Here is a 26,222-nt window from a genome sequence, read left to right on the forward strand (position 1 = left end):
ACTACGGGTTTAAAAGAAAATGAATATCCCTATTTCTAGGTCAATACGAAGTGGAAGGAACAGAAAAATGAGTAATGTTAGTGGTGCTCAGAGACGATGTAGTTCATGCATGTGGGGTCATGTAGGGTTATGAGCACAATTGTTGCTCGAGTCTGACGGTGAAATGCTTTAGTATGAAATATTATGGGGTTGTAAACACTGCTAAGGCTGTAGCCTGGTAATTGACACTTGAATAATTGAAGACACATTGTGTACATGCTATCTGAGTTCCAAAAAACTAGTCTTAACAACAATTATATTAAACAATGATAGTCAGCTCAATGATAATAAGTTAACACTTTGTTTAAATTACTATGAATGAGATCTCATTGACCTATTGCATCTGTAGGTTTTTCTGAGGGCACAAATTACATGTGACTCTCTGACTGTTATACTGGAGATCTATGTGGATTTTGAACTAACGATCAGTCATAGTGATTCCATTAGGTGGTGGGCTAGTTAAAGGAAGCTAATCATATCTAGCTTTTCATTGAGTCCTTTAGGCATGATGGTTTCCATATATTTTATCCACCAAATTTCTCTTTGAGATAGTAAACGGACATTGTCACGATCAGGGTTTTGGTCAATTAATTCTAATACTTGAAATCTGAGTTGAGGTATGGTGTGCTTAAGTTCATTCCAATGGGTGGCAAGGCTTGAGGTTGTGAATTGGTTCCGAATGTGGCTCTTGTGCTCAGATATACAAGTCTTTATTTTCCTGTCTGTTTTGCCAATGTATAATTTGCCGCAAGGACATTTTATGCTATAAACAACATGAGTAGAGTTACAATCTGATCGATGGCGTAATTTGATGTTTTTGCCAGTTTGTGGATGTTGGACACTGTTACTCACGATTACATTGTTGCAGTGCACACATTTAGCACACTTTTTCATTCCCAGTTGTCCTGGGCTAGATTGAATGGAAGATGGTTTTGGTTTAGTTATCATCTCCTTCAGGTTTCTACTTCTGTTGTAGACAAACAAAGGTTTATCTTTGAAAATTTCTTGAAATTCTTGCTCTGATTCCAGTAAATCCCATCGTTTATTGATGATACTTTTAATTTGTTGCGATTGTGTGGAAAATTTGGTTACAAACACCATCCGTTGTTGTTTAATTTTTGTTTTTGATTGCTGAAGTTGGTTTCTTGACATTGTTTGTATTTTGGATTCTGCTAGTTCTAGGATTTGTGATGGATATCCACGATTTGTGAATCGTACTTTTTATAATGCCAATTCTTGGTTAAGTGCTTGATCCGTGGATGCAATACGTTTTGCTCTCATGAACTGTGAAAGAGGTAAGTTGCGCAACAATGCTTTGGGATGAAGGCTGGTGTATAACAAGGTGTTATTCCGATCAGTTGGTTTATGAAAAACCTCTGTCTCTAGTTGTTGTTTGTTGTTCTGGACCAATACGCCCAAAAAAGGGATCTCTGAATGATCAATTTTAGATGTAAATTGTATCCGGCAGTTTTTGGTATTGAGGGCATTGATTTGTTGCTGTAACAGATCTTCTGGGCCATTCCATAACAAGAAAATGTCATCAATGAATCTTTTGTAGAACACTAAGTGTTTTTTCCAGAAAACGTGTGACAGTATAAAATCATTTTCTAATTTAGCCATGAAGGTGTTGGCAAAGACTGGGGCTCCTGAAAAACCCATTGAAGTTCCGCTAATTTGTAAGTACCAGTTGGATTTCCATGAGAAATAGGAGTGGCGTAAGCTGAATTGTAACAATTCCAATAGGAAAATTTTATTCGCTGGTAGATCAGGAATTTGCAGAAGAGCCCATTCACAAGATTCTAGTCCTTAATTGATGGGTATTGATGTGTATAAAGATGTCACATCTATTGTGCATAGAATGAGTTTATCCAAGTCTGTCTTGACATTTTGCAATAGTTGCAAAAAGTGTGTAGTATCCTTGAGGTAGGTTGTCCAGTTCTGAACAAACGGTTGAAGAAACTCGTCGATGTACTGCCCTAATGGTTCAAAAATAGATCCGCATCCACTTACTATAGGTCTGAAAGGTGGGTTTTTAAACTTTTTATGGATCTTGGGCAACATATAGATCAGAGGACTTCTGGGTGCCGAAATTGTCAGGAATTTTCTAGTACGATCAATAATCCAACCCATTGCAACTGCATTCTGTAAGATGGAGTTTAGTGTTTTGGCAATCTCATTGAGAGGATTTTCTGTTAATTGTAGATATCTTAATTAATCTGTAAGGTGTTCACATACTTTTGCTTCATAGTAAATAGTGTCCATGATAACTAAAGCTCCTCCTTTATCCGCTGTTTGGATTGTGATGGATGCATCTTGAGCAAGTTTTTGAATGATTGGCTCTTCATGTTTGTTGATATTTTTCCTTGGCTTTTTGTGCCAGTCAATTTGCTGTAAATCCTGTTTAACCAGAATTTCAAAGGTGTCTAATAGTTTGTGTGATGTGGGCGGCATGAACGTACTTGGTGGTTTGAATTCCTTGTATTCAGTTTCAGTGACCATTGGGGTCTCAGGTTGTAGGTACAATATTAGTAAAAAAATGTCTCAGGCGCAAAGAACGCATACATTTGAAAAAACTTATTTCAGTGTCAAAGGAGTTACTGAAAAATGTTGGTACAAAGCTTGTAACTTTTTGTAGAACTTGTATTTGTTGTTTGTTTAGCTCTTTGCTTGAAATATTTATTACTAAGGTTTCCCCTTGCTCCTTAGATTTGCGCTGACCTGTTCTTTGGCTGCGTCTTGTTTTCGTGGCACCACTGTTTCTGGAGGTTTTTCCGGCTGCCGGACCCTTCTCTAAAAAACTCTGTTGTGGTTGTTCTTGATTTCCTGTTGCTTGTGCTGAGCTGCCTTCACCAGACATTTGCGATGTGGGTTTAGTTGATGGTTGTCGTGATAAGGTTAACTCTTGATCTGATACTATACTTTCCTGTGATGAAGTTACTGGTCTAGTTGGTGGTCTTCGTTGGGCGTACACCTCTACCCAGGTGTAAACCTCATTTAACTTGTAATTGATAGTATCACGCTTGAATTTGCAGAGTTTTCTATCATGTGTGTCCTTTCCATATTTATCCAGTTTATCTTGTAATTCCTTTAAGATTGTATTCCATTCTTCTGATTGTATTTGTCTTGATAATTCATTTGTTAGTAGTTCCAGGTCCTTAATGATTTTTGCCAATTCCTCTACCAATAATAAAATTAAATCCAATGAGCACTTGTTTAGGATTGCATGCCACTTATCCATGAAATGTTTATTGGACTGAAATTTAAAAAGCATGGGTTTGATTGGTAGTCGTAGTCCACGTGGTATTCGTTGAACTTTATGATATTGTATTAGTGTTGATGCATGAAGTTTTTGGTTGAGAACTCTTTTGGATAAAAATTCCAGTTGTTTTAACTGTTGTGGTATCTATCCGCTTTGTTTGCTGAAAGTTTGGATGTCTGTTATTAATGCATAAATATCCGATGCTTGATCTGATGTGTAAGTTTTGGTGTCAGCTTTGTTGTCTGTAATGTTCGTGATAGCATCAAACTGCATGTAATACACAACTCGGACTGCATCAATTTTACTGCATTGCTACACCCCCACAATGTATCATCTTCCTGTGCCCATGTGAGGAGATACACTCCCTCTTGCTTTCCACAGAAACACTGTCACACACACTTGCACCTATGACACTCACTCCCCCTGCACCCCTTCTCTGGTAGACAGCTCACTCTTACACATGCACACACTCCTACAGGTTGGCCCTCAAACATGCTGTACAGTTTAGGTAGTAGTGTTCCCAAAAGGAAACTTCTGCACAATTCACCAAATGAAATGGTACTATAGAGACAATATTAAGCGTGATAAATTTGGTACAAAACAGAATGTATAAAAAACGGGTGCTAAATCTGCCCCAAACACCTACTACCTCAAGGTACTATAGGTAAACACAAATGTGGAACCAAGTTAAACATACAAAGTTGAGGCTATCCAAAGCATACCTTATAAGTTACTTTTTAGTCCTAACTAGGTAATTGCTTATTAAAGGATCAGTATAAACTCTATTAGACAATGAGACAAAGTAAAACAAACGTCAGTCCCAAGAACAGGGGTCCAGGCAGTTCAGAGTCAATTCAATATCCATCTTCTTGTATTTTCATTAGTTCTTTATTAATATTCCAAAAAGTCATATAAGATCTTCGAGCACGCAAATTGCCAACACGTCTTTCGTCTTGCACTAAGACTTTCTCAAGGCATAAGAACTGGTAGTTCTTCCGAGAGAAAGCGCTGGAGTGGATCATCTCGTTCCCCACCGGAAGAACCCAGAGAGTCCGCCTCCCTCCGTTCAGATCCGAGGCCAGCGAAGTCATCTGCGGCGTACCACAAGGATCTTCACTCAGTCCAACCCTCTTCAACGTCTACATGAGCCCCCTCGCAGCCATCGCACGCCAGCACAACCTCAACATCATCTCCTACGCCGACGACACCCAGCTCATCCTCTCCCTCACCAGCGACCCCACCACCGCCAGAGCCAACCTACACGAAGGGATGAAAGACGTCGCCGACTGGATGAGGAACAGCCGCCTTAAGCTGAACTCAGACAAGACGGAAGTCCTCATCCTGGGATCATCACCCTCCGCCTGGGACGACTCCTGGTGGCCCCCCGCCCTGAGAACCGCTCCCAAACCTACGGACCACGCACGCAACCTGGGCTTCATCCTGGACTCCTCCCTGTCAATGACCAGACAAGTCAACGCCGTCTCATCCTCGTGCTTCAACACCCTGCGCATGCTCCGCAAGATCTTCAGATGGATCCCCACGGAAACCAGGAAGACCGTCACCCCTGCCGACTGAACTACGGGAACACCCTCTACGCCGGAACCACAGCGAAATTTCAAAAAAGACTCCAACGCATCCAGAACGCCTCCGCACGACTCATCCTCGACATCCCCCGACACAGCCACATCACCGGACACCTGAGAGACCTGCACTGGCTCCCCGTCAGCAAGAGAATCACGTTCAGACTCCTCACCCACGCACACAAGGCTCTCCACGACCTGGGCCCCAAGTACCTCAGCGACTGCATGACCTTCTACACTCCCACCCGCCAGCTACGATCGACCAGCCACGCACTCGCCACCGTACCACGCATCCGCAGAGCCACCGCCGGAGGAAGATCCTTTTCCTACCTGGCAGCCAAGACGTGGAACTGGATGCGCAAATCTGGCTGAAAAAAAAGCGACGTTGGATTTTAACCCCGGGTGGGCCAGGTCCCGGGGGCAGTGAAAAAAAAGTGTGGTGGCCCCAATCCTCCTACGCTGCCCCTGGGACCGCCACCTCCTCGGGGCTTGGTTAATTAGTTGCAAAGGGCACGCAGCCTTCCCGCAGCCCCGGGGACCGCCACCCCCTGGACTAATTGTAAATGTGTGGGGGGCCTCTAAGGCCCTCAAAAGCCCCAGGGACCGCCATCCAGAGAGCTGCCTTGCAGAGAGGTGTTCAGAGGCCATGCCCCTTTTTAGACCTCTCTGCAACACAGCTCTGTGGCGCTTACTGGAGGTAACTGGTGGGCTAGCTGGACCCCAGGGACCCTCATGATTCAAGGGGACTTAATCCCCCAACTTAAAACGCACCACAGGGCGTGTTTGCACAGTGGACAAGGGAGGGGGCGGGGCCTGGGGTGACATGTGTGCAAACACGCCCTGTGGCACGTTTTAAATTGGGGAATTAATTCCTCTTCAATCCTGAGGGTCCCTGGGGGCCACCGGACACCTGAGAGACCTGCACTGGCTCCCCGTCAGCAAGAGAATCACGTTCAGACTCCTCACCCACGCACACAAGGCTCTCCACGACCTGGGCCCCAAGTACCTCAGCGACTGCATGACCTTCTACACTCCCACCCGCCAGCTACGATCGACCAGCCACGCACTCGCCACCATACCACGCATCCGCAGAGCCACCGCCGGAGGAAGATCCTTCTCCTACCTGGCAGCCAAGACGTGGAACTGGATGCGCAAATCTGGCTGAAAAAAAAGCGACGTTGGATTTTAACCCCGGGTGGGCCAGGTCCCGGGGGCAGTGAAAAAAAAGTGTGGTGGCCCCAATCCTCCTACGCTGCCCCTGGGACCGCCACCTCCTCGGGGCTTGGTTAATTAGTTGCAAAGGGCACGCAGCCTTCCCGCAGCCCCGGGGACCGCCACCCCCTGGACTAATTGTAAATGTGTGGGGGGCCTCTAAGGCCCTCAAAAGCCCCAGGGACCGCCATCCAGAGAGCTGCCTTGCAGAGAGGTGTTCAGAGGCCATGCCCCTTTTTAGACCTCTCTGCAACACAGCTCTGTGGCGCTTACTGGAGGTAACTGGTGGGCTAGCTGGACCCCAGGGACCCTCATGATTCAAGGGGACTTAATCCCCCAACTTAAAACGCACCACAGGGCGTGTTTGCACAGTGGACAAGGGAGGGGGCGGGCCTGGGGTGACATGTGTGCAAACACGCCCTGTGGCACGTTTTAAGTTGGGGAATTAATTCCTCTTCAATCCTGAGGGTCCCTGGGGGCCAACTCGCCCACAACTTACCATCAATAAGTGCCGCTGCACTGCGTTGCAGAGAGGTGGCCCAGGCCATGCCTCTTTTTACACCACTCTGCAACGCAGCTCTGTGGCGCTTACTGAAGGTAAGTGGTGGGCTAGTTAGCCCCCAGGGGCCCTCAGGACTCAAGGGGATTCAATCGCCCAATGTACAATGCACCAGGGGGTGCGTTAGCACAGTGCTGCAGGAAGGGGGCGTGGCCTGATGTGACAAGTGTGCAAACGCACCCTGTGGCATGTTTTGAATTGGGGAATTAAGTAACCCTTGAATCCTTACGGTCCCTGGGGGCCAACTAACCCACCAGGTAGGTCCAGAAAGTGCCACAGAGTTGCATTGCAGAGAGGTGTAAAAAGGGACATGGCCTCGGACCACCTCTCTGCAACACAGCTCTATGGTGCTTACTAGAGGTACATGGTGGGCTAGTTGGTCCCTAGGGACCCTCAGTATTCAAGGGAACTGAATCCCCCAACTTGAAATGTGTCACGGGCGCGTTTGCACAGTGGTAAAGGGAGGGGGCAGGGCCTGAGTTGATGTGTGTAAACACGCCCTGTGGCACATTTTAAATCCTGAAGGCCCCTGGGGGGCAACTAGCCCACCAGGTACCTCCAGTAAGCGCCACAGTTCTGCGTTACAGAGAGGTGGCCCAGGCCATGTCCCTTTTTACACCTCTCTGAAACGCAGCTCTGTGACGCTTACTGGAGGTACCTGGTGGGCTAGTTGGACCCCAGTGACCCTCAGGATTCAATGGGACTTAATCCTCCAACTTACAACACGCCAGGGGGCGCATTTGCAGAGTGGTGGTGAAAGGGGGCATGTCCTTTGTCTAACTCTAACCAATCCCACTGAGTTGGGTTTATTGGAGGTAAAAGGTAGGCTAGTTGGCCCCTGAAGGACCCTTACATGCTAGGTAGTGGGTTTGTAGAGTGGTGGCAAAGTGGGCGTTGCTAAGCATGGGCTGAAAATTCGTTCGGCTAGAGGAATTTGCGGATTTTCCGCGATTTCACGATCCACGAATCTCACACAATCGCGGTAAAATTTGCGAATCAGCGGGACGAATTTTCAGCCAAGCACTTACAGGGTTACAGCAGCAGGTGCAACAGTTGAAGCTAATTTTTTGTAGCCTTTTACAAAAGGGTTACAAAGAAATTAACTTTAACTTGGGCACCTGCTGCTGTAAGCCTGTAAGTGCTTCCTGGCACCTCGTTGCCTACTTGCAACTATTCTCTGACCCTGCTCTGACCCTTGAAGCAGGGTCAGAGAATAGTTACAAGTAGGCAATGAGGCGCCTGTCACGAAAATTGACCTAAACAGGAAGCACTGACAGATACAAAAAAAAAAGAATTTGCAATGCAATAGGTCTCGCATTAGGAAAGTTTGAGCTATTGGTCTTGTAAATGACAATTGTTTTTATTTATGCGTTGGTTTTGAAAATAGCTAAATTAATAGCTTTGTCATTTACAATGCCAATAGTTATAACTTTCGCAAATGTGACACCAATAGCATTTGCAATGCAACATGTTTTGTATTTACGTGACTTAGATGTATTGATATTACAAATTACAATGGCTTTTAATTTTTTAAAATAATTAATACTTAAATAAAAGTGATTTTAATTTATAATGGCAATAGCTTAAACTTTTGAAAATAACTTTTGTGAAGATTATGTTCAGTGTATTTTATTGTGATGAAAATCCAAGAACAGAAGTGAAATATTAACATCTTCTTGTGACATTTGTAATAAAGCTTGAAACATTGAGAGAACATATTTGAACCATTTGTTGTTGAATGGTTGCGCAGATTGATGCTGGGGTGGCGCTGAGTGGTGCTGTGGTGGTGCTGAGTGGCGCTGTGGTGATACTGAGTGGTGCTGGTGGTGCTGAGTGATACTGGGATGGTGCTGAGTGGTGCTCGGGTGGTGCTGAGTGGTGCTGTCGTGGTGCTGAGTGATGCTGTAGTGTTGCTGAGTGATGCTGTGGTGGTGCTGAGTGGTGCTGTGGTGGTGCTGAGTGATAATGTGGTGGTGCTGAGTGATGCTGTGGTGGTGCTGAGTGATGCTGTGGTGGCGCTATGTGGTGCTGTGGTGGTGCTGAGTGGTGCTGTGGTGGTGCTGAGTGATGCTGTGGTGGTGCTGAGTGGTGCTGTGGTGATGCTAAGTGGTGCTGTAGTGGTGCTGAGTGATACTGGGATGGTGCTGAGTGGTGCTCAGGTGGTGCTGAGTGGTGCTGTGATGGTGCTGAGTGATGCTGTAGTGTTGCTGAGTGATGCTGTGGTGGTGCTGAGTGGTGCTGTGGTGGTGCTGAGTGATAATGTGGTGACGCTGAGTGATGCTGTGGTGGCACTGAGTGATGCTGTGGTGGCACTGAGTGGTGCTGTGGTGGTGCTGAGTGGTGCTGTGGTGGTGCTGAGTGATGCTGTGGTGGTGCTGAGTGGTGCTGTGGTGGTGCTGAGTGATGCTGTGGTGGTGCTGAGTGGTGCTGTGGTGGTGCTGAGTGATAATGTGGTGGTGCTGAGTGATAATGTTGTGGTGCTAAGTGATGCTAGGGTAGCGCTGAGTGATGATGTGGTGATGCAGAGGGCAGAAAGGCACAAAAAGCAGTCTAACAAAGGGCAGAAGGGCAGAAAAACAAGGGAATAACAGAGGGCTGAAGGGCACAAAAAACGAGTCTAACAGAGGGCAGTAGGGCAGAAAAATAAGGGAAAAACGAGTCTAACAGAGGGCAGAAGGGCACAAAAAACGAGTCTAACAGGGGGCAGAATGAATCCCGCCCTGCGTGTTTGTCCACGAAGATGCCACCGGTTTGTGCAATACCTCTACTCAACTGGAGTCCTTTCTACTGTCTAATCAGTAAGTGCTCCCTCGTTGGCTAAATGTATTGGGGCAGATTTACAATAACTGGAGCATCCCAAGGGATGCGCCAGTTATTGTGCGCCTCAACTCCGCCACCCATAGTCCACCGCATTTACAATGCGGCACACCATGTGGCAAAAACGGCACAGATGCGTCACGCATCTGTGTCGTAAAAGCAGCGCATTGCTGGAGCTGCGTTGCAAGCGTGACGCAGCTCCAGCAATGCTCTGGGGGGCCCTATCTCCCCAATGCTGCGACAAGCCTTGCGTCTGCTTCAAGCAGGCGCAGGGTTTTGACGCAGGATTGGCCTAAAAGTGACTGAGTAAAATCTTGTAGATTTCACTCAGCCACTTTTAGGAGGCGGTCCTGCACAGGAACGCCCTCCCCTGCGCCGGAACGCCTCCTGATGGCGCAGGGCTTTACAACGTGACGCATCTCTCAGCGTCATGCGTCACATTGTTAATACCCAGCACCATGGCGCATCTTTTGTGCTGCCTCTGCATCACAAAAGTGTCGCAACTGCGGCACAAAAGAGGCGCAAGTGGCTTGTAAATCTGCCCCATAGAGCTTTTACTACACTGTAGCTGCGTAAAGGGCCAGAAATTTGTCTCCATTGACCATGAGTTACAGGCACACATGGTCACTGGAGACACATCTTCTGGCCCTTTACGCAGCTGCCGTGTAGTAAAAGCACTATACATTTACCCAATGAGGGAGCACTTACTGGATTAACCAGTAGAAATTACTCCAGGGCAAATCACAAAGAAATCTGCCATTTCACGGGGAAATTTGCGAATTCGCAAATTCGTGGATTTTTTTTGCAATTTCGCGGGGAAGTCCGTTAATTCGCGGATCGCGAATTCACAAATTTCACCCATGAGCAATTACCAATGCTGCTGTGTGAGACTGACTGGAGGTAATAGTTTGGGAAGTTGGCTCCCAAGGATGTCCTTGGCGGCCAACTACCCCTCTTGTTACCTCCAGTAAGTCCCACAGAGTGGGATTGCTAAGACGTCTTCGGAGGCCATGGCCCTCTTTCTCTACTACTCTGCAAACGTGCCTCATGGCAGACTACGGGATGGGGGATGAAGTCCAATTTAGCCCTGAGGGAGTTTGGGGGCCAAGAATCCTTCCTGGTACCTCCTGTAAGTCCTACGCAGTGGAATTCCTGAGCGTTGGTTGGATGCCCAGTACCCTTTCTCCACCACTCTGCAAACGTGACTACAAGTTAAAGAAGCATATTTCTGCACCTCTGACTTAGAGGTAGGTTTAATCCTCCTGCCCTAATATGTACTAGGGCAGGAGGCCATACAGAGAAGGTCATGCTAATCACAGGGGTACCCCAATGCATAGTGTTCCCTAGTGTGTGTAGGTGTTTTCACTGTATTCTAAGTGTCTTTTAGCATAACACTGGCTCTAGCCTTGGTTAGTCAGAGTCAGATACCACCAGTACTCATTTGAAAAAGTTGTGGGCACAGGAGGATTTTGCAACAAGGCCTCTTTCTGCTCCTCTGTTGTTTCTTTCTGCACACGTCTTGCTTCTTCTTGCACTTTTCTTTGTCTTTGGGGACTTCTGTTGCTTCTTTCTGCATTTCTTTTGCTTCTTTCTGTGCGTTGTTTCTTCTTTCAACACATGTCCTACCTCTGTAGGCATGGTTAGAAACTATCATTGAAAAAACCTTTGAAATTCACTTTAAAAACCATAAGTTTCAGGCATGTTATAGTTAGAAATTAGCATTTTAAAAAACCTTTGAAATTCACTGAAAAAACCATAGGTTTCAGGCACGTTATAGTTAGAAATCAGCATTTAAAAAACCTTTGAAATTCACTTATAAAACCACAGGTTTCAGGTACGTTATAGTTAGAAATTAGCATTTAAAATACCTTAGAAATTCACTGAAAAAAAACATAGGTTTCAGGGGTGTTAGAGTTAGCTGGACATTGCACTCATACAAACCATTGAAATTCCTCCATTCTAGTTAGTTCTGCTAACTATAACTCGCGACCCTGCAATGCACTGCTGATGGCGTCATTTATTACATCACTCATGACGTGGTCAGTGACATCACTCATGACATCACTGATGACATCTCAAATTACATCAATAATGACATCACTGATGACATCATCTATGTGATAAATTGATGCAGCTTCTCACACCCTAATATAACTTTAGATACACCCATTCTAAATTACAGACTGCAATCCTCAAAACCATAGACACTCCAACACCAATACCTACATATCCACTCACTGTTCTTAGGTCTACACACACATCCACTCGCTCACCCATACAGTCACTCATACTTATGGTCACTCAGTACAGGTCTATCATACACACTCATACACCTATATAGACACTCACACACAGCCACTCATCCATAAAGGTACTCACACACCTAGTCCGTCATGCAAATAATTAATCACACTCCCTTTTACTCACCAATACAGTTATACACACACCAGCTCAATTACTCATACAAATACTAGCACATTCTTACGCTCCTATACAATCACTGATACAAGCACACACTCATCCATACAGCCACTCTCACAATCACACACTCTCACTATTTTTATACTCCAACATACATACATACTGCCTTTCACATTTGTAGTTACTCACACATGTACTACTGAGATATACATTAATTCACCAACACACCTATACATACACTCACCCACCCATACAGTCAATCACAGATGCACTCTTGAAACCATGCATCCAGTGAATCACTCACTCACACATCTATGCACAGATTCACACCCACCCCACCCACACAAACACTCAGGCACCCAACTGCTGTGCGCTTAAAGCTGCTTGCACGCACCAACACTCATGAGCTCTTTAAACCATGTGGGTTTTCAAGTGACGTGATACAAACGGCATGCTGGTGACTGTAGTGTTTCAACTACCAAGCCAAGTATTACCCCAGTGGGTTTCAGTCTGACAGCAACAGTCTTAGTTCAAAATTAATCTCCCCAGTGGGCCTCCAATCTAGAACGTCGGTAAATATATTTCCCTGCTGTGCCATCCATGCGATTTGAGGTTTTTGAGGGACACTCTGCTAGAGCTCTAACAAGAAAGTTCCTAACAAATGTTTACCTAATTGTAAACGGTGACATAGAGTTTGCAGACAAATGGGTAAGCCTTCATACACCTGGTAACTCTTTTTTGCGTTAATTCAGTGTGAGTTAATTGGGTAGCCCATGGTGTACATGGCCAACTATTGGTAAGACATTTACCAGTGCAGTCATTTCCTCTCTCCATAAAAAGCACTACATGGAATTGTGTCAGAAGTTTCTCTTACAGCTCAAGTAGGTTTACTTTATGGCAGATGTTGATCAGCAAGAACAGGTGCAAAAATGCTGTCTGGATTGGAGCTTAATCCATGTGAACTCACTAATAGATCCACAAAATTTTTGCACTCCAAGACAAGAAATCATATTTGTTTGTAATGCATTTTGTACCTAAGGAGGTGTGTACGTGCACTAGTTGTATAATGTGTTAATAAATATAAATCCTTTCAAAATAGAGTGATGTAAATGCATCTCCAACCTCTTATTTTGCCAAACACAAGCCGTGAGCCTTTGCTATCAGGAAAGTTCACAGTGCCTGTTATCGTTCCGTTTTTCACATGAAGCATGGTAAGTTGTATGGGGTGTTGAAGACAAAAATGTAATTCTGCCATACTTGCTGTTTTTTTTTAGCATACAAGAGAAATGTATGATGTTTGCCTGTTGTCTCCCCAGATATACTACACTGGTTGCTCCATGAACCCGGTTCGGTCCTTCTCCCCTGCAGTAATTGTGAACCGATTCACAAACCAATGGGTAAGCTTCCACTAAAGGCATACAAGTATCAATAACTCACTGGAGACAAGCAATCACCAGAGTACAATTGAACACTCAACATTAAGCACATGCAGCACAGAACCTTATGAAATGGGTACAGAAGGAATGCTGAGTCACAAGACCAAGATGCATTTCTATTGAGTCATATGAGGAACAAGGACAGGTGGTGCACTAATTTTCAGATATAGGGAGAATTGAACCAAAGTGGAATTAGAGCATGCAGATCAAGCCAAAAGGAACATCGTTCTGGGGCACAGGGACCAACAAAAAGGGGTGCGCTCAAGGCAGCATAGAGAAAACTCCCATGATGAGATAATGGACGTACTGAGTCAGAAATGCATAAAGTACTCACCAAAACACAGCGAGTATGTAGCTCATGGTAATGACATAACTCAAACTGAGGCACACCTGGGTGATATGTTCAGATCCATGTTATGCTTCTTATAAAGATCAAGAGAGCAAGCATCTTCTAGTGGGACTGGCCAGAAAGCATCTGCTACCCTTAGAATGATGATCCAACATCACAATAATCATTAGTTGCCCTCACGCCTATTGGTAATTCTATCATATTTATTGATGAAGCAGTTGTTGCCATAGAAAGATTCATGCTATGCCAATATTTCTCTTAGACTTTTGGCTGGCCAGTTTTCCTGAAGCTCAGCTCATCATCTCAATGCATTTTACCCAGTGGGTGCTTTGATCTCAGTATGACAGAATCAATCTAAGATTGACCTGTGGTAGGGCAGGCAAAAAATGTCTCATAGATGACACTCACTGAAACAAGCAGAGGCTAAAGTAGTCCCCAAAACTAGGAATGGGGCCATAAATAAATTGAGCAAACCAGATAACCACAAAGATGAGACAAATGTGGTTGCTAACTTGTTGGGTGCAGAGTTTACCTATTTATTTAAGCTTCACAGCACATGAGCAGTACAAATGTTGGCGCTTCCTACTTCCTACTAATAAAAGGAACGATTGAATGGATTGGGCTGCCTGAGTGCCAATAGACCAGGGCTCTAGTCAGATAAAGGAAAATCCACCCAGGAAAACATGCAAGGAACAAGATTCAAAGACCAAATCATGAAGGCTTAATTAAATTTTAAAATTATTACAGAAGTCAAAAGATTGGCTAGTCAATTCAAATCAAAATCAATACCTAACAAGTCAAGTTTAGGTATAGTGTGAATAGAAGGCCTTAATTTAAGAGGCAAGGAAAGTCTTGAATACATCCCAAAAACAGTACATTTTATAGGTTCACATCGGTAGAGAATCAAGCCACTTGCATTGTCAGAAGTGGCACCATGGGCAGTGCTAATAATGATACGTTTATAGATACCAATCAACATTTTAGAAATTGTGTTATGTAAAGCAGGCTCACACAAGGAACCCACATAAAGTTAATAGTCAAAGATGTCCTTTCACCTACATATCATAAATTTGCAGCAAAGCTTTGCAAATATTTAACACAATACTCTTCAGATTTATCCTCAGGATGATCACTGACACAATAACATGGTAAAAAGTATTGTTGACAAAAATATTGTTTACCACAATGTTCTGTTCCATAGAAGAAAAAAAATCACTGACACTAATATCATCACAAAATATGTAATATATATATATATTTAGCCATAGAGAAATGTTAGAGTCTAGTAATCCCTGCCCTGTGGCAGGCACCTCAAGGTGCCTGCCATGCTGTGTAGGGATTAACAGGGATTCACCATAGGTGCCCCCTCGGCCCCCAACCTGAGGTCGCCGAGAAAAAGGGGCCTTGCTAGGGGCCCCCAATCTCGCTTTCCAACAGGCTTTTCATGTCGGAAAGACCGGCATGGAAAGCCTGTTGGGAACCGAGCATCGTAATCCCAACGGCAGAAACGCCATCCATTGGGATTATGTGCCGGTCTCCGACTGGACAAATTAAATAAAGAAATAACAATAAACAATTAATTGTTAAGAATCATTGCTTATTTACCTTTACACCTTATACCCCATTCAAACTCAGCAGCACAGACCCAAAATATAAATAAAATAAGTCAATATTAAACAATTTACATAATTAATAATAAATCAAATAATTAATTAACAATAAATAATGTATTGGTAATATATTAATATTTAATTAACTTCCCACCTTATCCCCTTACAAACCCAACGACCCACTATGACACTATATATTACTAAAAACAAGTACCAAATTATAAATCACTCAAAATTGAAAACTATATTTGAAAAATTAATAACACTTATACAAACAATAACTACACATAAAATGAATATATTGACTAAAACACATTAAAATAATTAAAAACTATATTTTTACAACTAATTTACTGAAACCAATATTAAAAACAATGATATTCTTAAAAATTATATCGCACAAAAAAGAATATTCCTTATAACAATACTTTGGCATCACAATATTTTCTAATCACAATATATGTTTTCGTTATTTCTGTCTTCTGATATTTTGAACTCGATATTGTGTCTCACTACCTCCCCAGGTCCCTTATGTCCTCGTCCCATTCATAAATAAGTGGAGATAACTATCTCCCGACATAAAAAAAAAAGAGCAGAGGCATGCTGGGACCCTATACTGCCCCTCCCACCGGGAGTACATAAGCAGTACATACCCAGCATCCCGTCTGTTCTTTTTTCTGTCTGTCGAGAGAAGTTTGCTGTGGTTGCTGGTGCTGCTCCTGCTGGGCTTGAGTGGCTTCCCTCTCCTGGATCTTCCCGTCCGGCTGCCTGGCTGTGCGGTTGGGGTGTCTGCTGTCCTGCCTCCTGACCTGCCGGGCTTGATGAGGGGATGGTTTTCTTCATTTCCCTGGCTTTGTGGACGCAGGCCGGCCCTTTGCGGCTGGTGCGCTGGCCTCCGGCGATTGCTTCCGGGTTATGGGGGCGCGTCTTCCTGGGTCCTGGCTGCATGGAAGACGCGCTGTGTTTGCCTCAGGATGTGTCCTCTGCGTGTGATGGAGCGCCTGCTTGACGGCGCTCGGACTTGCTTCACGCTGGCATCGGGATTTGGCCGGATTCCTCTCGGCGTGTGAGGTGTTTTTTCCTGTCTGCCCAGCCCTGGCGTGGTGCCTGCTGTGCCCCTGTGGCTGGTGTGAGGGGAGGCCCTGGTTCGTGGGACGGGCCTTCCTTCCGGGTGAGTTCCGCATAGCGGTCTCTTTTTTTCCCCTTCTGTGTTTGTCTACCTGTGCTGCCTTATCAGCTTGCACACCCCGCGCTGGTGCTGGGAGCCTGTGTTCGTGCCTCTGTGCCACGTCCTCGTCCTGTGTGTTGCAACATTGGGGGCGAATGGTTGGAGGCGTGGAACCTTGGGGCACATGACGGCGAGTTGTGGGTGTCTTTACTTCACGCCTAGCATCTTGTCCATACTTTTGCCTTCGGCTCTTATGGGGCTGCAGATGGCTGTTGGTACTTGGGGGCAGGGTTTATGCCAGCGGTTCCTCTGCCTCCTGGAGGGACTGTTCTCCGGGCCGGTCTCCTGGTATCCTGGGCGTTGGGGGGGGGGGTTGTTCCTGGTGTTGGCCCCCCTCCTTCGGGTGAGTCCCGCTTGCCTGTCATTGGGGCCTGCTCTGTGTGTGTGTGTTGGGCGCTCCTTTGCGAGTCAGTGTGCTCCTGGCCTTGGACATTTGCGGCTGTGTTTGTGCGTGCTGCCTGTCCTGCTGTGCATGGTGCGCGCGGGTAAGTTTGTCCTGTGCGCGCCCTAGGCCGTCTGGTTGCCCATGTGGTCTCCGGCGCCTGCCTCTGGGGAGCTTGCTCTTCGGTTTGGCTGAGCCTTCGGGTCTCCTCATTTTGGCTCTGTTTTGGTGCGTTGGTTTCTTCCTCCTGGGGGCTGGCTGTGTGACTCTCTTTCTCCTGCCCCTCCCAGCATGCCTGTTACTGACGGTGTGTTGGCTGGGCCTTCTGGGTTTGCCGTGCTTTGTTGCGGTGGCTCCTGGTGCTACCGGGGGTTTGCTCCCTTGGCCTCGTTTTTACGTGGCTTTCTCTCTGCCTCTCTTCCTTCTTCCTGTCTTTTGCCCTGGCTGGTGGGCGGGTCTCTGTTGCTCTCCCTGCTGTAGCGGTGCCCTGTTGCCCGGGGGTTGGTTTTCCTCACGGCGTGCTTGTTCCGTGTGGTGCTCCTCGCTGGTGGCCTGCTGCGACTTTGGGTCCTCCTGGTCTCCTTCCCCGCTGTGCTTCTTGCATCTGGCTTCTGTGGCTCTGGTTTGCCTTGGTTTGGGGTCCTGTGTTTCCCCTGGGTGTTCCTGTCCAGGCTGCTTTTCTCCTCCTCCGGGTTGCCTTGCCGTGTCGCACTCCCGGGGCTGGGGTGAGTTGGTGGTTGTGCCTGCTGCTGGGTGGCTTGGGGGTGCCTGGTTCTGCTCTCTGAGTTCTTCGGGCTCTTTTTCTCCCGTTCCTCTGTCTTGTGGGGCTACTGGTTGTTGGTGGCTCTGTATCGGGCGGCTTGCGTGGGTGTTTTTTTCCCGCTGCTGCCTCTTCTCTGGCTCCTCTTTTCTGTGAGTCTGTGGGGGGGCTGTTTGCTCTGCTGCTGCCCGCCCCTGTTCCTTCCTTCTCGTGGCTGGCTTCTGGTTCGGGGTGCTGGCCTGTTTTCAGGTTCGGTGCTCTTTTACCTGCTGCCTCTATGTGCCTTTTTGTTTGGGTGCTGGCTTTCTTAGCCTGGGTTTGGTTCTCTTTTGGGGTGACTCCCTTGGGTGTTCCCTCGCCCTTGGTCTGCGTGGTGGAGGTTTCTGCCACCGTGCTTCTCCCCTTGGTTCGCTGCCTTCTGGTGGTGTCTTTGCTCCTAGCTGCTCGTGCTCTGTGTTTTGCTTGCTCCTGGGGTTCCCTGTGTTGTAGGGTTTCTCCTGCCTGCTTGCTTTCGCCTTGCCCTCTGCACTTGGGTCGGGCTCGCCTTTTGCTTCCTCGGCGGCGGTCTGTTGGGGTTTTGCTTCTGTTTTCCCCTTCTTCGGTTCCTCTGTGGCTCCCTTCCCCCTGTTGGTGGTGGATTAGTGTTTCGGTTCCTTGGGGGGCTGCGTAGGGGTGCTTTCTGTTGGCTCCCCTGGGTTCCTGTCTACCCTTTCTGTCCCTCTGCGTGCCTCCTTCTTGGGGGTCGCGGGTGTGGGTGTCTTGGCCTGTTCTTGGTGGGGCTGCGTCCTCCCTTGTTTCGGATGGCCTTGCCTCAGCTTCGGGCCGGCTGTTGTGTTCTGCCCATGCTCTCTGGCTTGCTGGTCCTGCGCCTCCACTTCCTGGCTTCGGCGTGGTTGGTCAGGGTGCGGGGCGCGGGGGCCCCTGGTTTTCTTTTTCGCGTCCCCTGGGGGGTGCGTGGCTTTCCTGGTGCTCTCTGGGGCACTCTGTCTGCACCTCGGTGGTTCGTGCTGCCTTGGCTGTGGCTGTTCTGTTCTGCTTTGCTCCGGCCTGGGGCTTCGGGTGTGGTCCCGGGGCCTTCTTTGTGCTTGGTTGCTTCTATGGTCTGGCTGCTTCTGAATCTTCCTTGCCGACCCTGGCTGTCCCTATGCTTGTCTTGGGCTTGCTTCAGGTGTTTCCTGCTTGCCCCTCCTGGTGCTGCCTGTGTTCCTGCCTGGTTTTGTTCCCAGTTGGGGTCTCCTGTGGGTGCCGGATGTAGCTTCTCTGGCTGCGGTTGTTGTCCGCCTGTTCTTCTTCGCTGTGGCGCTTCCTCCCCCCTCCCCCAGATGGGTTTCCAGTGGTGGTTCGCCTTTTGGGCCCTGGGGTTAATGCTGCTGCTATTTTGGCCTGGCTGTCTTTGTTGCTGCCTTGTCCTTGGCGGGGCGACTGTTTTTCCAATCTTCTGGTCTGCCGTTCTCCCGGTTGGTGGCCTGTGGCAGTGCTCTTATTCTGCTCTGCTTTGGTGTCAGCTGGGGCTTTCAGCTCTTGCTTGTTGGGGTTCTGCATCCTTGCCTGGGCTCTCTTTTGTGTGCTGGCAGGGTGCTCTGCTGTTGTGGCCGCTTCCTGTTGGTCCTTTGGGCCTTTTTTTTCTGTGTGGCTACAGTGGTTTGCCAGCTTCTGGCTGGTTCTGGTTGTCCTCGGGCTGTGCCCCCTGGGCTCTCTGGCTGTTTTTGCCTGCTCGTTGGGTGTTTTCATGGGCATTTCCTGGTTTTGGTGTCCTGGTTCGCTCTGCCTCCCTTGTGTTTCCGGGCTTGGTTCCCGGGGTGGGTCTGTTTGGATGCCCCCTCCCCCTCCCTCTCTCGGGTTGGGGTGCGGTTCCGAGTTGCTTTGCCTCAGTGGGGTCCTTCCTCCAGGCGACGGATTGTCTGTCTCCTGCTGCCTGGCCCTCTCTTTTCTCTCTTCCTCCGGCTTCCGCTTTGGCGGTTTTCTCTGTTTCTTTCCGGTTCTCTTTGTGGTCCGGCGGTGGTGTGGCCTGTCCGTGCGTGGGGATTTTGTGCCTACTACTCTCCTGCGTGGTTGCTTGACTGTGGTCCTGGTTTCCTGGTTCCTTTGGCTCTGTTTCTGGGTTCCTCTCCGGCTTTGCTGGGGTCGGGCCTTGTGGACTTTTGGTCTGGGTGCTGTGCGCCCTGTGGCTGTTTGTTATACGGCTGCTCCTGTCCTTGCTGCTTGCTTGGCTTGGGTGTGGGGTGCCTGTGCGGTTCCCTGCCGTGTTTCCTCCTGTTTTTTCTGCCCTCGGAGCCTGGTGTGGGGGATGCTGGGTGTTCCCCGGTTGCTCTGGCCTCCGGTCCTGCTCTGTTTCCCTTCCATTTGGGGATGGGGGTTTTCTGTGGGCTGTGGCCGGTGGCTCTGTCCCCGCCCTTGTTGGGCTTGTTCGGTTCCGGTCTTGTTGGCCTCTCCTTTGTTGGTCGGCTTTCAGCTGGTGCTTCTGGGGGCATCTCTGGCCTGTGGTCTTTGGGTTGGCCTTCCCGTCCTCTGCTGTTCTGGGTTCGGTGGCCTTCCTGGTTTCTTTTGGGGGGGCCTCCTGCCCTTTTGGTTTTTTGCCCTTCTGGGTTCCAAGGGTGTTTTCCCCTTACCTGCCTTTTCTGTGTGGTTGGAGTTTCGCTCCTGCTCGGCTCTTGTTCTGGCCTTCTGGTTGGCGTGTCCTGTGAGTCTTCCCGTTGGTTCTGGGCTGGGCGGGCGGCCTTGTCTGGTGGGTTGCTTGGCCGTGTCTTTTGGGTTTTGGGTCCAGTTGCTCTGTCTCGGGGTTTCTCTGGTTGGCGGCCTCCTTGTTGGGGGCCCTGGCCTTCTGTTTTTGGGGTATCTCCGGTCCTTGTTTTGCTCCTGCTGTCCTGTTCTGGGGTGCGGTCCGGTTGTTTCCTGTGGCTTCCTTCGTCCTCCTTCTCCGTGCTCCCTTGGGTTGCTGCTTTTGTTGTGGTTTCCTGGGTGTGCTTGTGGGGGCGGAAGGCCGGTTTTCTGCTTGGGTATTCTCCACTTATTTATGAATGGGACGAGGACATAAGGGACCTGGGAGTAATGTTCAATTACTTACCGGTAATCTTCATTACCCCAGGTCCCGTTGTCCTCGTCCCATTCATATGCCCCTCCCTCCCTCCCGGGCGGCCGGCCTTCCTGTCTGGGCTTGGTTGTACAGACGGGATGCTGGGTAAGTACTGCTTATGTGCACCCGGTGGGAGGGGCAGTGTTAGGGTCCCAGCATGCCTCTCCTCTTTTTTTTTTTCTGTCGGGAGACAGTTATCTCCACTTATTTATGAATGGGACGAGGACAACGGGACCTGGGGTAATGAAGATTACCGGTAAGTAATTGAACATTCCTTATAACAATACTTTGGCATCACAATATTTTCTAATCACAATGTTTGTTTTCGTTATTTCTGTCTTCTGATATTTTGAACTCAATATTGTGTCTCACTACCTCCCCAGGACCTGGAAAAGTCCTTTTCTTGTTACAGAAGTAGATATAATTTGTGTTACAAAAGTAGATACAATTAGAATGCACCTTCCTTCAAAGCGGATTAATTGTTACAGTGACAATAAACAACCCCATGGAACAGAGCACATTTTCAACTATTTTCTGATGAAGAAAAACAGAATCAGAGAGAGAAGCCATGCACACCAGGTAGTCCTAAAAAACATACTTCCTCAGCTGTCAATGAGGCCTAGTAAACTAGTTTTGCACCCTACTTATGTTATTCTGGACGTAATAAAAGGGTGCTCATGCAAATTCCTCTAACAGTGGACAGGTGAGAGTAGTTTAGTACAACACAGTATTAAATTGATCTTTGGGCAGCTTGAACTTGGCGTTGAATTATGTATGAGGATCTATGATCCTGCAATGTGTAATCTAAAAAAAAATCAGACTGGGGCAGAGACAGGTGACGCAGATCCGCTTTGAAAGGAAAGTAATGTTTACAGTCCCTGTATGTTGTCCTAACTGGCCTCTTTAGATGCAATAAAGTGGAACCATTGCATTGAGAGATGCTGAAGGGGTAAGAACGTTGAATGGTCATAGGTGATGAATGATGAGGAATGGGTTAAACTGATGGTAGCTGATAAGAGAAATTGATGAGTTCCATAAACAATAATGTGTAGGAGGAACATAGGGAGAATTGGATGACTGTGATCAATATACATCCCATGTTTATCTCTTTTACTTGCATATTGAAGTCGTCTTTATCCGGCTGGATAATGGCAGAAATATACTACCGATTGGGTCTAAATTTATTACCCCAGTCCAAAGTACCTCTGCGCAGGAACCGCTGTCTTTTATAATAGCTAAGTACCCAAGGACCCTGACCTATCCAAAATTGGGTTCCCTTGTTTTTTACAATGTGATCAATATGCAGACAAAAAGAGAGATGTGGATATGAATATATCGTCTAAAGGGAAAGGCCAATGACTGTAGTGATGTCGGGAGGTTTAAAAAAGGAGACGCACGTTTTCTTAGAATAAAACATGTTTTTCTGTTTCCACAGGTCTTCTGGGTGGGGCCGATCATCGGTGGAATCTTGGCATCCCTGGTATATAACTACCTCTTGTGCCCAAACAAGCAGACGACAGCGGAAAAGTTAGCCATTCTGAAAGGTGCCCTTAAAGCTCCGGAAGAGTGCTTATAGCTATGGGAGAATTGATTAACGAAATAAAAAATGAACTTGTTACTACCGTGAGCTAACATCTGGTGCCTGTGGCAGGTGCACAGGAAAACATTTGTCTTAACACAGATATCTAGAATCCCATCATTTTTACCATAAAATTCCAGTATTCCTACCTTATATCGCCTGATTCTAAGATTAGTATTTAAACTTAAGACACGATGTTCAGAACTAAGGCAGAACGAAGACAGTGGTGGCCAGTTTCACTAAAGATGGTCAGGTATTCTTCCGGGAGCACAGACTTTATTTTCCAGAAAACTGTTCCACAAGGGAAAGAGCAGATAGGATAGCAAAGAAGTGCAAAGAAAGCCAAAACAGCATTGGCGTACCAGAAATCAAAGACATTAATAAATCTATGCTGTCTGCCTAACCACATTTGTTTGTAGCAAATACCACCATCTGAGCCGGTGGACCGGCCCTTCAAACAGCATTTTTGATGCAAAAACACTGGTGTAGGCAAAAGATAGGAAAATGTTATCACATAATCCTCTTCCATGGGATATAAGTCTCTTAACCTGCACATAGAAGTAATGGCTGTTGATCTCTGCACTTGGAGGCAGGCACCTTGAGGTGCAGGGATAAACAACACCTCCCATTTCACTATGGGAACAAGTAATGCATGCTCCCTTAGTTAAATGTAGGAATGTGACCGAACAGTGTTCGGTCGTATACTAATGAGGTGGTCGGGACCGCCGACTGGGTGCCAGTCAGTCCCAGGACCAAGTCGGTGTCAGGCGGAAGCATTCTGACTGACAATGAAATCAGGCCCTGTGTATTGCAGTTAATTAAGATAAACTTTCTGAGGAGGAAATTCTGACAAGTTTGTCTGTATTCGGACTCAGGGCAGACCTTTTAACTATTAGCATATTCCAGCAGCAAGATCTAAATCAAATACCAAAAGAAGTTTAAATACATATTGCAAATTATATTAATCAGATCACTTTTCATTGCCCCATAACTTATTTTTAAATGTGTCTCCATCTACCTCAAAAGGCACCCAAATGGCAAAAAAATAAAATATCTGCTCCCCAACCATCCTTTTCTTTCCATGACTTCCCTACTCAAATCTGCTCTTGTGATTAAAATCCATTTCAAAATCAAGATGTGCGAGGATCCAGAAAGGTGATGAGCAGTAAGTACAGGTGTGAGGAATAAGTGCCAGAGAAATGAGGTTGCCAGTAAGCAATGAAAGCTACATTTCATCCTTTATCTTGTCCAAGTCATTATTATTAGAAGATATAACAAAGCAACCAGAACTACCTTCAACACATCCCTTGATTCCGCCCTCTGCCCACTACAGCCCATAATGTGTAACAGCAGCAAAGGACAATCAAGCAGCCATTTGCCAGATTCTTGCCAAGGCACCACTATGTGTCCCTACCCTGGAAGATCACACTTACAACCAATTAGGAACCAATGTATACCGTGGCTCTGATCAACCGTCTCAATGTAGATTTGGAAGAAGTACAATCAAATGAACAAATATTCTACCCAGCTGTCAATAAGATTCCATTCTAGACAGATAACAGGAAGCCAATCTACAAATACCTGGAGAAAGGAATAACATCTCCTCTAACGCAGACAACTCAGGAAGGACGCCTAGGAGCACAACCTCACTTCTCTATTGAACACTTTTAATCTGGAAAGGTATGCAGACAAGGAATCTGAATCCCCAAACCATCTACCCAGTGTGATGGTGACAAAGAAAATTTACCTACTTAGCTGAAAAATGCCTCCCCCTAAGTGTGATAGGGTGCTCTAATATTTGGGACCATGGAACTGATGGTTTGTCCATCTTCTTCAATCCCTGCACTTGAAAGTCCTGTACTGCATTGTGCATGGGGTGCTTGGGGCTAGCATATCTATTCTAAAGCATGTCTACAGAACTTTAAAAAGCTGTTGCTAAATGTACTACAAGTCTTCTTAACAGAAGTTAACTCCATGTTCTCTTGTAGGTAGTCCAGGATGACAATAAACCATTTCCTGGATATCATCCATCCACTGGGGTCAGCCTTAGGCGGCCTTTTCTTAAAGATCTTATTTGAGAGCGGGCAATAAGGAAGGAGAAGAAGGGTCTGAGTTAGCAAGGGCTACTAAACGTTTTGCCTGGGAAATATGCAGAGATGCCTTGGGTGGGTTTCTCACAGGTTACCTCAGCTAGTGTTTTTCCCAACAATTTCAAATCACTAGCCTTGCTTCTGAATGATCTTTTTAGCAGGAGAGAGTCCTAGGCACCTCGTTTTGCAATGTCACCACATTTTGATTCCCCAACAGCCCTCCCACACCACTGGAAAATGTATTGACCCACCTTTGACCTGTATTTAATCATTATATTACTACGCCTGACTAACTTGAAGGTAACATCCAATCAAAGATTGTCGCTACCTGGTATTCTCATGCCTTCATCAAAGTCCTACCCATACCAACATGGTTGCTTGAAGTACACAATATCGAACTCTGTGCCCCCACGGATGGCATCCTCCGTGATGACCACTGTCTCTTGATTTCACAGCCCACATAGCTGAAAACCACTCAATCATCAACCACACATTTATTTTTAATTTTAAAAGTAATCAGTGGCACATGTGGTCAGAAACAAATACATAGGGGCATATTATCAAAGAACAGCGTTAAATAGCGCTGAGCGGGCTTAGCGGGAATTTGCCTAACGCCGCCTATCGCCCACATCAGATCACCAAGATATCGCGTAATTTAGAACGTTTATCTCCACGGCGATGTGAAATCTGGCGATGGTCGCGAAATGCAGGATTATCGCTGGGAATCCAGCGATAATCCTGCAGCAATAGAGAAATACTTGATAATAGGGAGATGTGGATTTAGCCTCTCAATCCATCTCCCATCTAAAATATATGTTAGTCAGGAAAAAAGCAGACGTACAATAACGGCGATAACCTTTGTTAGCACATCTCTAAATATCGCTAAGGGTGTCCTGGGCCATATTGTAAATACAGCGAAGGACAGTTAGCGATAATTTCCCATCTATTTTCCCAGGGAACACCTACTTGCATCTCATTAGAGCTGCAAAGCGAGGCATTCACAAAACGGGAGCAGAATCAAGGAAACACGCGCCAGCATGTAATTGTAAATGATGCGATAATATTATAGCGGCTTTACGTCCGAAAACGGACGCTAAAGCGGCGATAATATCATCGCCACACCTTGATAATATGCCCCATAATTTCCTGAGGTGGCAACAGGGTACTCTTACAGCTGAGTGCCTGGGCAGGGAGGTTATAACAAGATGATACAAATTTAATCAGGATTACCTAAATATTTGAACTGTACATATTAAGAAAATAAAAAATAGATGCAAACTATTGACCCTGGATTCAATCAACTGCATTTTACGGTGTTATTTAAAATATCATTTTGCATATGTTATATTTATAAAAGTTTAATGTTATCAATAAATACGATTTCAGAAAATATTGGTGTCTTTATTTAATCCAAAATTGAACACTGTTGGTATATTGTGAACTCTCTAGTTTATCTATCCACATCCATTCACCCATCAATAGTTGCTGATTACTTTATTGAGGTTCGGCAGCATCGGGTGCAGTGCAGAGCTCTTTCAGACATCCTCTACGGCATTGGATTCCAAATGTCCATATATATACGAATAGCAGGAACTCGCTATGAGATGGCGAGAAAGCGAAAATATTCCATACTTGGATACTACTGGCTAAAAGAAGGCAGATCTGCAGAGTTTTGCAGTCTATCTTTTAATGAATTTATTTAACGTTCATCTATAGCGCCTCAGCATCCAGAGACATTTGGGTGCTTGATTTCAAGGAAGACACTCACAGAGTCGCACATTCTAGGAGCATAACCAAACAATAATAAGCATTTGCAATGCAATAGTAC

The 26,222-nt window shown here is 46.3% G+C and overlaps 1 protein-coding gene across 1 annotated transcript in view; it reads left to right on the forward strand.

Annotated features, from left to right (window-relative positions):
- The window catches only part of LOC147748245 (aquaporin-5-like), a 116,849-nt gene extending 92,653 nt beyond the window's left edge, over positions 1-24,196 (forward strand). Inside the window, exons 3-4 of the mRNA XM_086959199.1 lie at positions 13,204-13,284; positions 22,161-24,196. Of these exons, the coding sequence (XP_086815325.1) occupies positions 13,204-13,284; positions 22,161-22,301 (222 nt within the window). The 3' untranslated portion in view covers positions 22,302-24,196. The remainder of the gene's footprint in view (positions 1-13,203; positions 13,285-22,160) is intronic.
- The last annotated feature ends 2,026 nt before the right edge of the window (positions 24,197-26,222 follow it).

Source organism: Lissotriton vulgaris, chromosome 1_1, assembly GCF_964263255.1.
Source record: "Lissotriton vulgaris chromosome 1_1, aLisVul1.2, whole genome shotgun sequence".
Taxonomy (NCBI): domain Eukaryota; kingdom Metazoa; phylum Chordata; class Amphibia; order Caudata; family Salamandridae; genus Lissotriton; species Lissotriton vulgaris.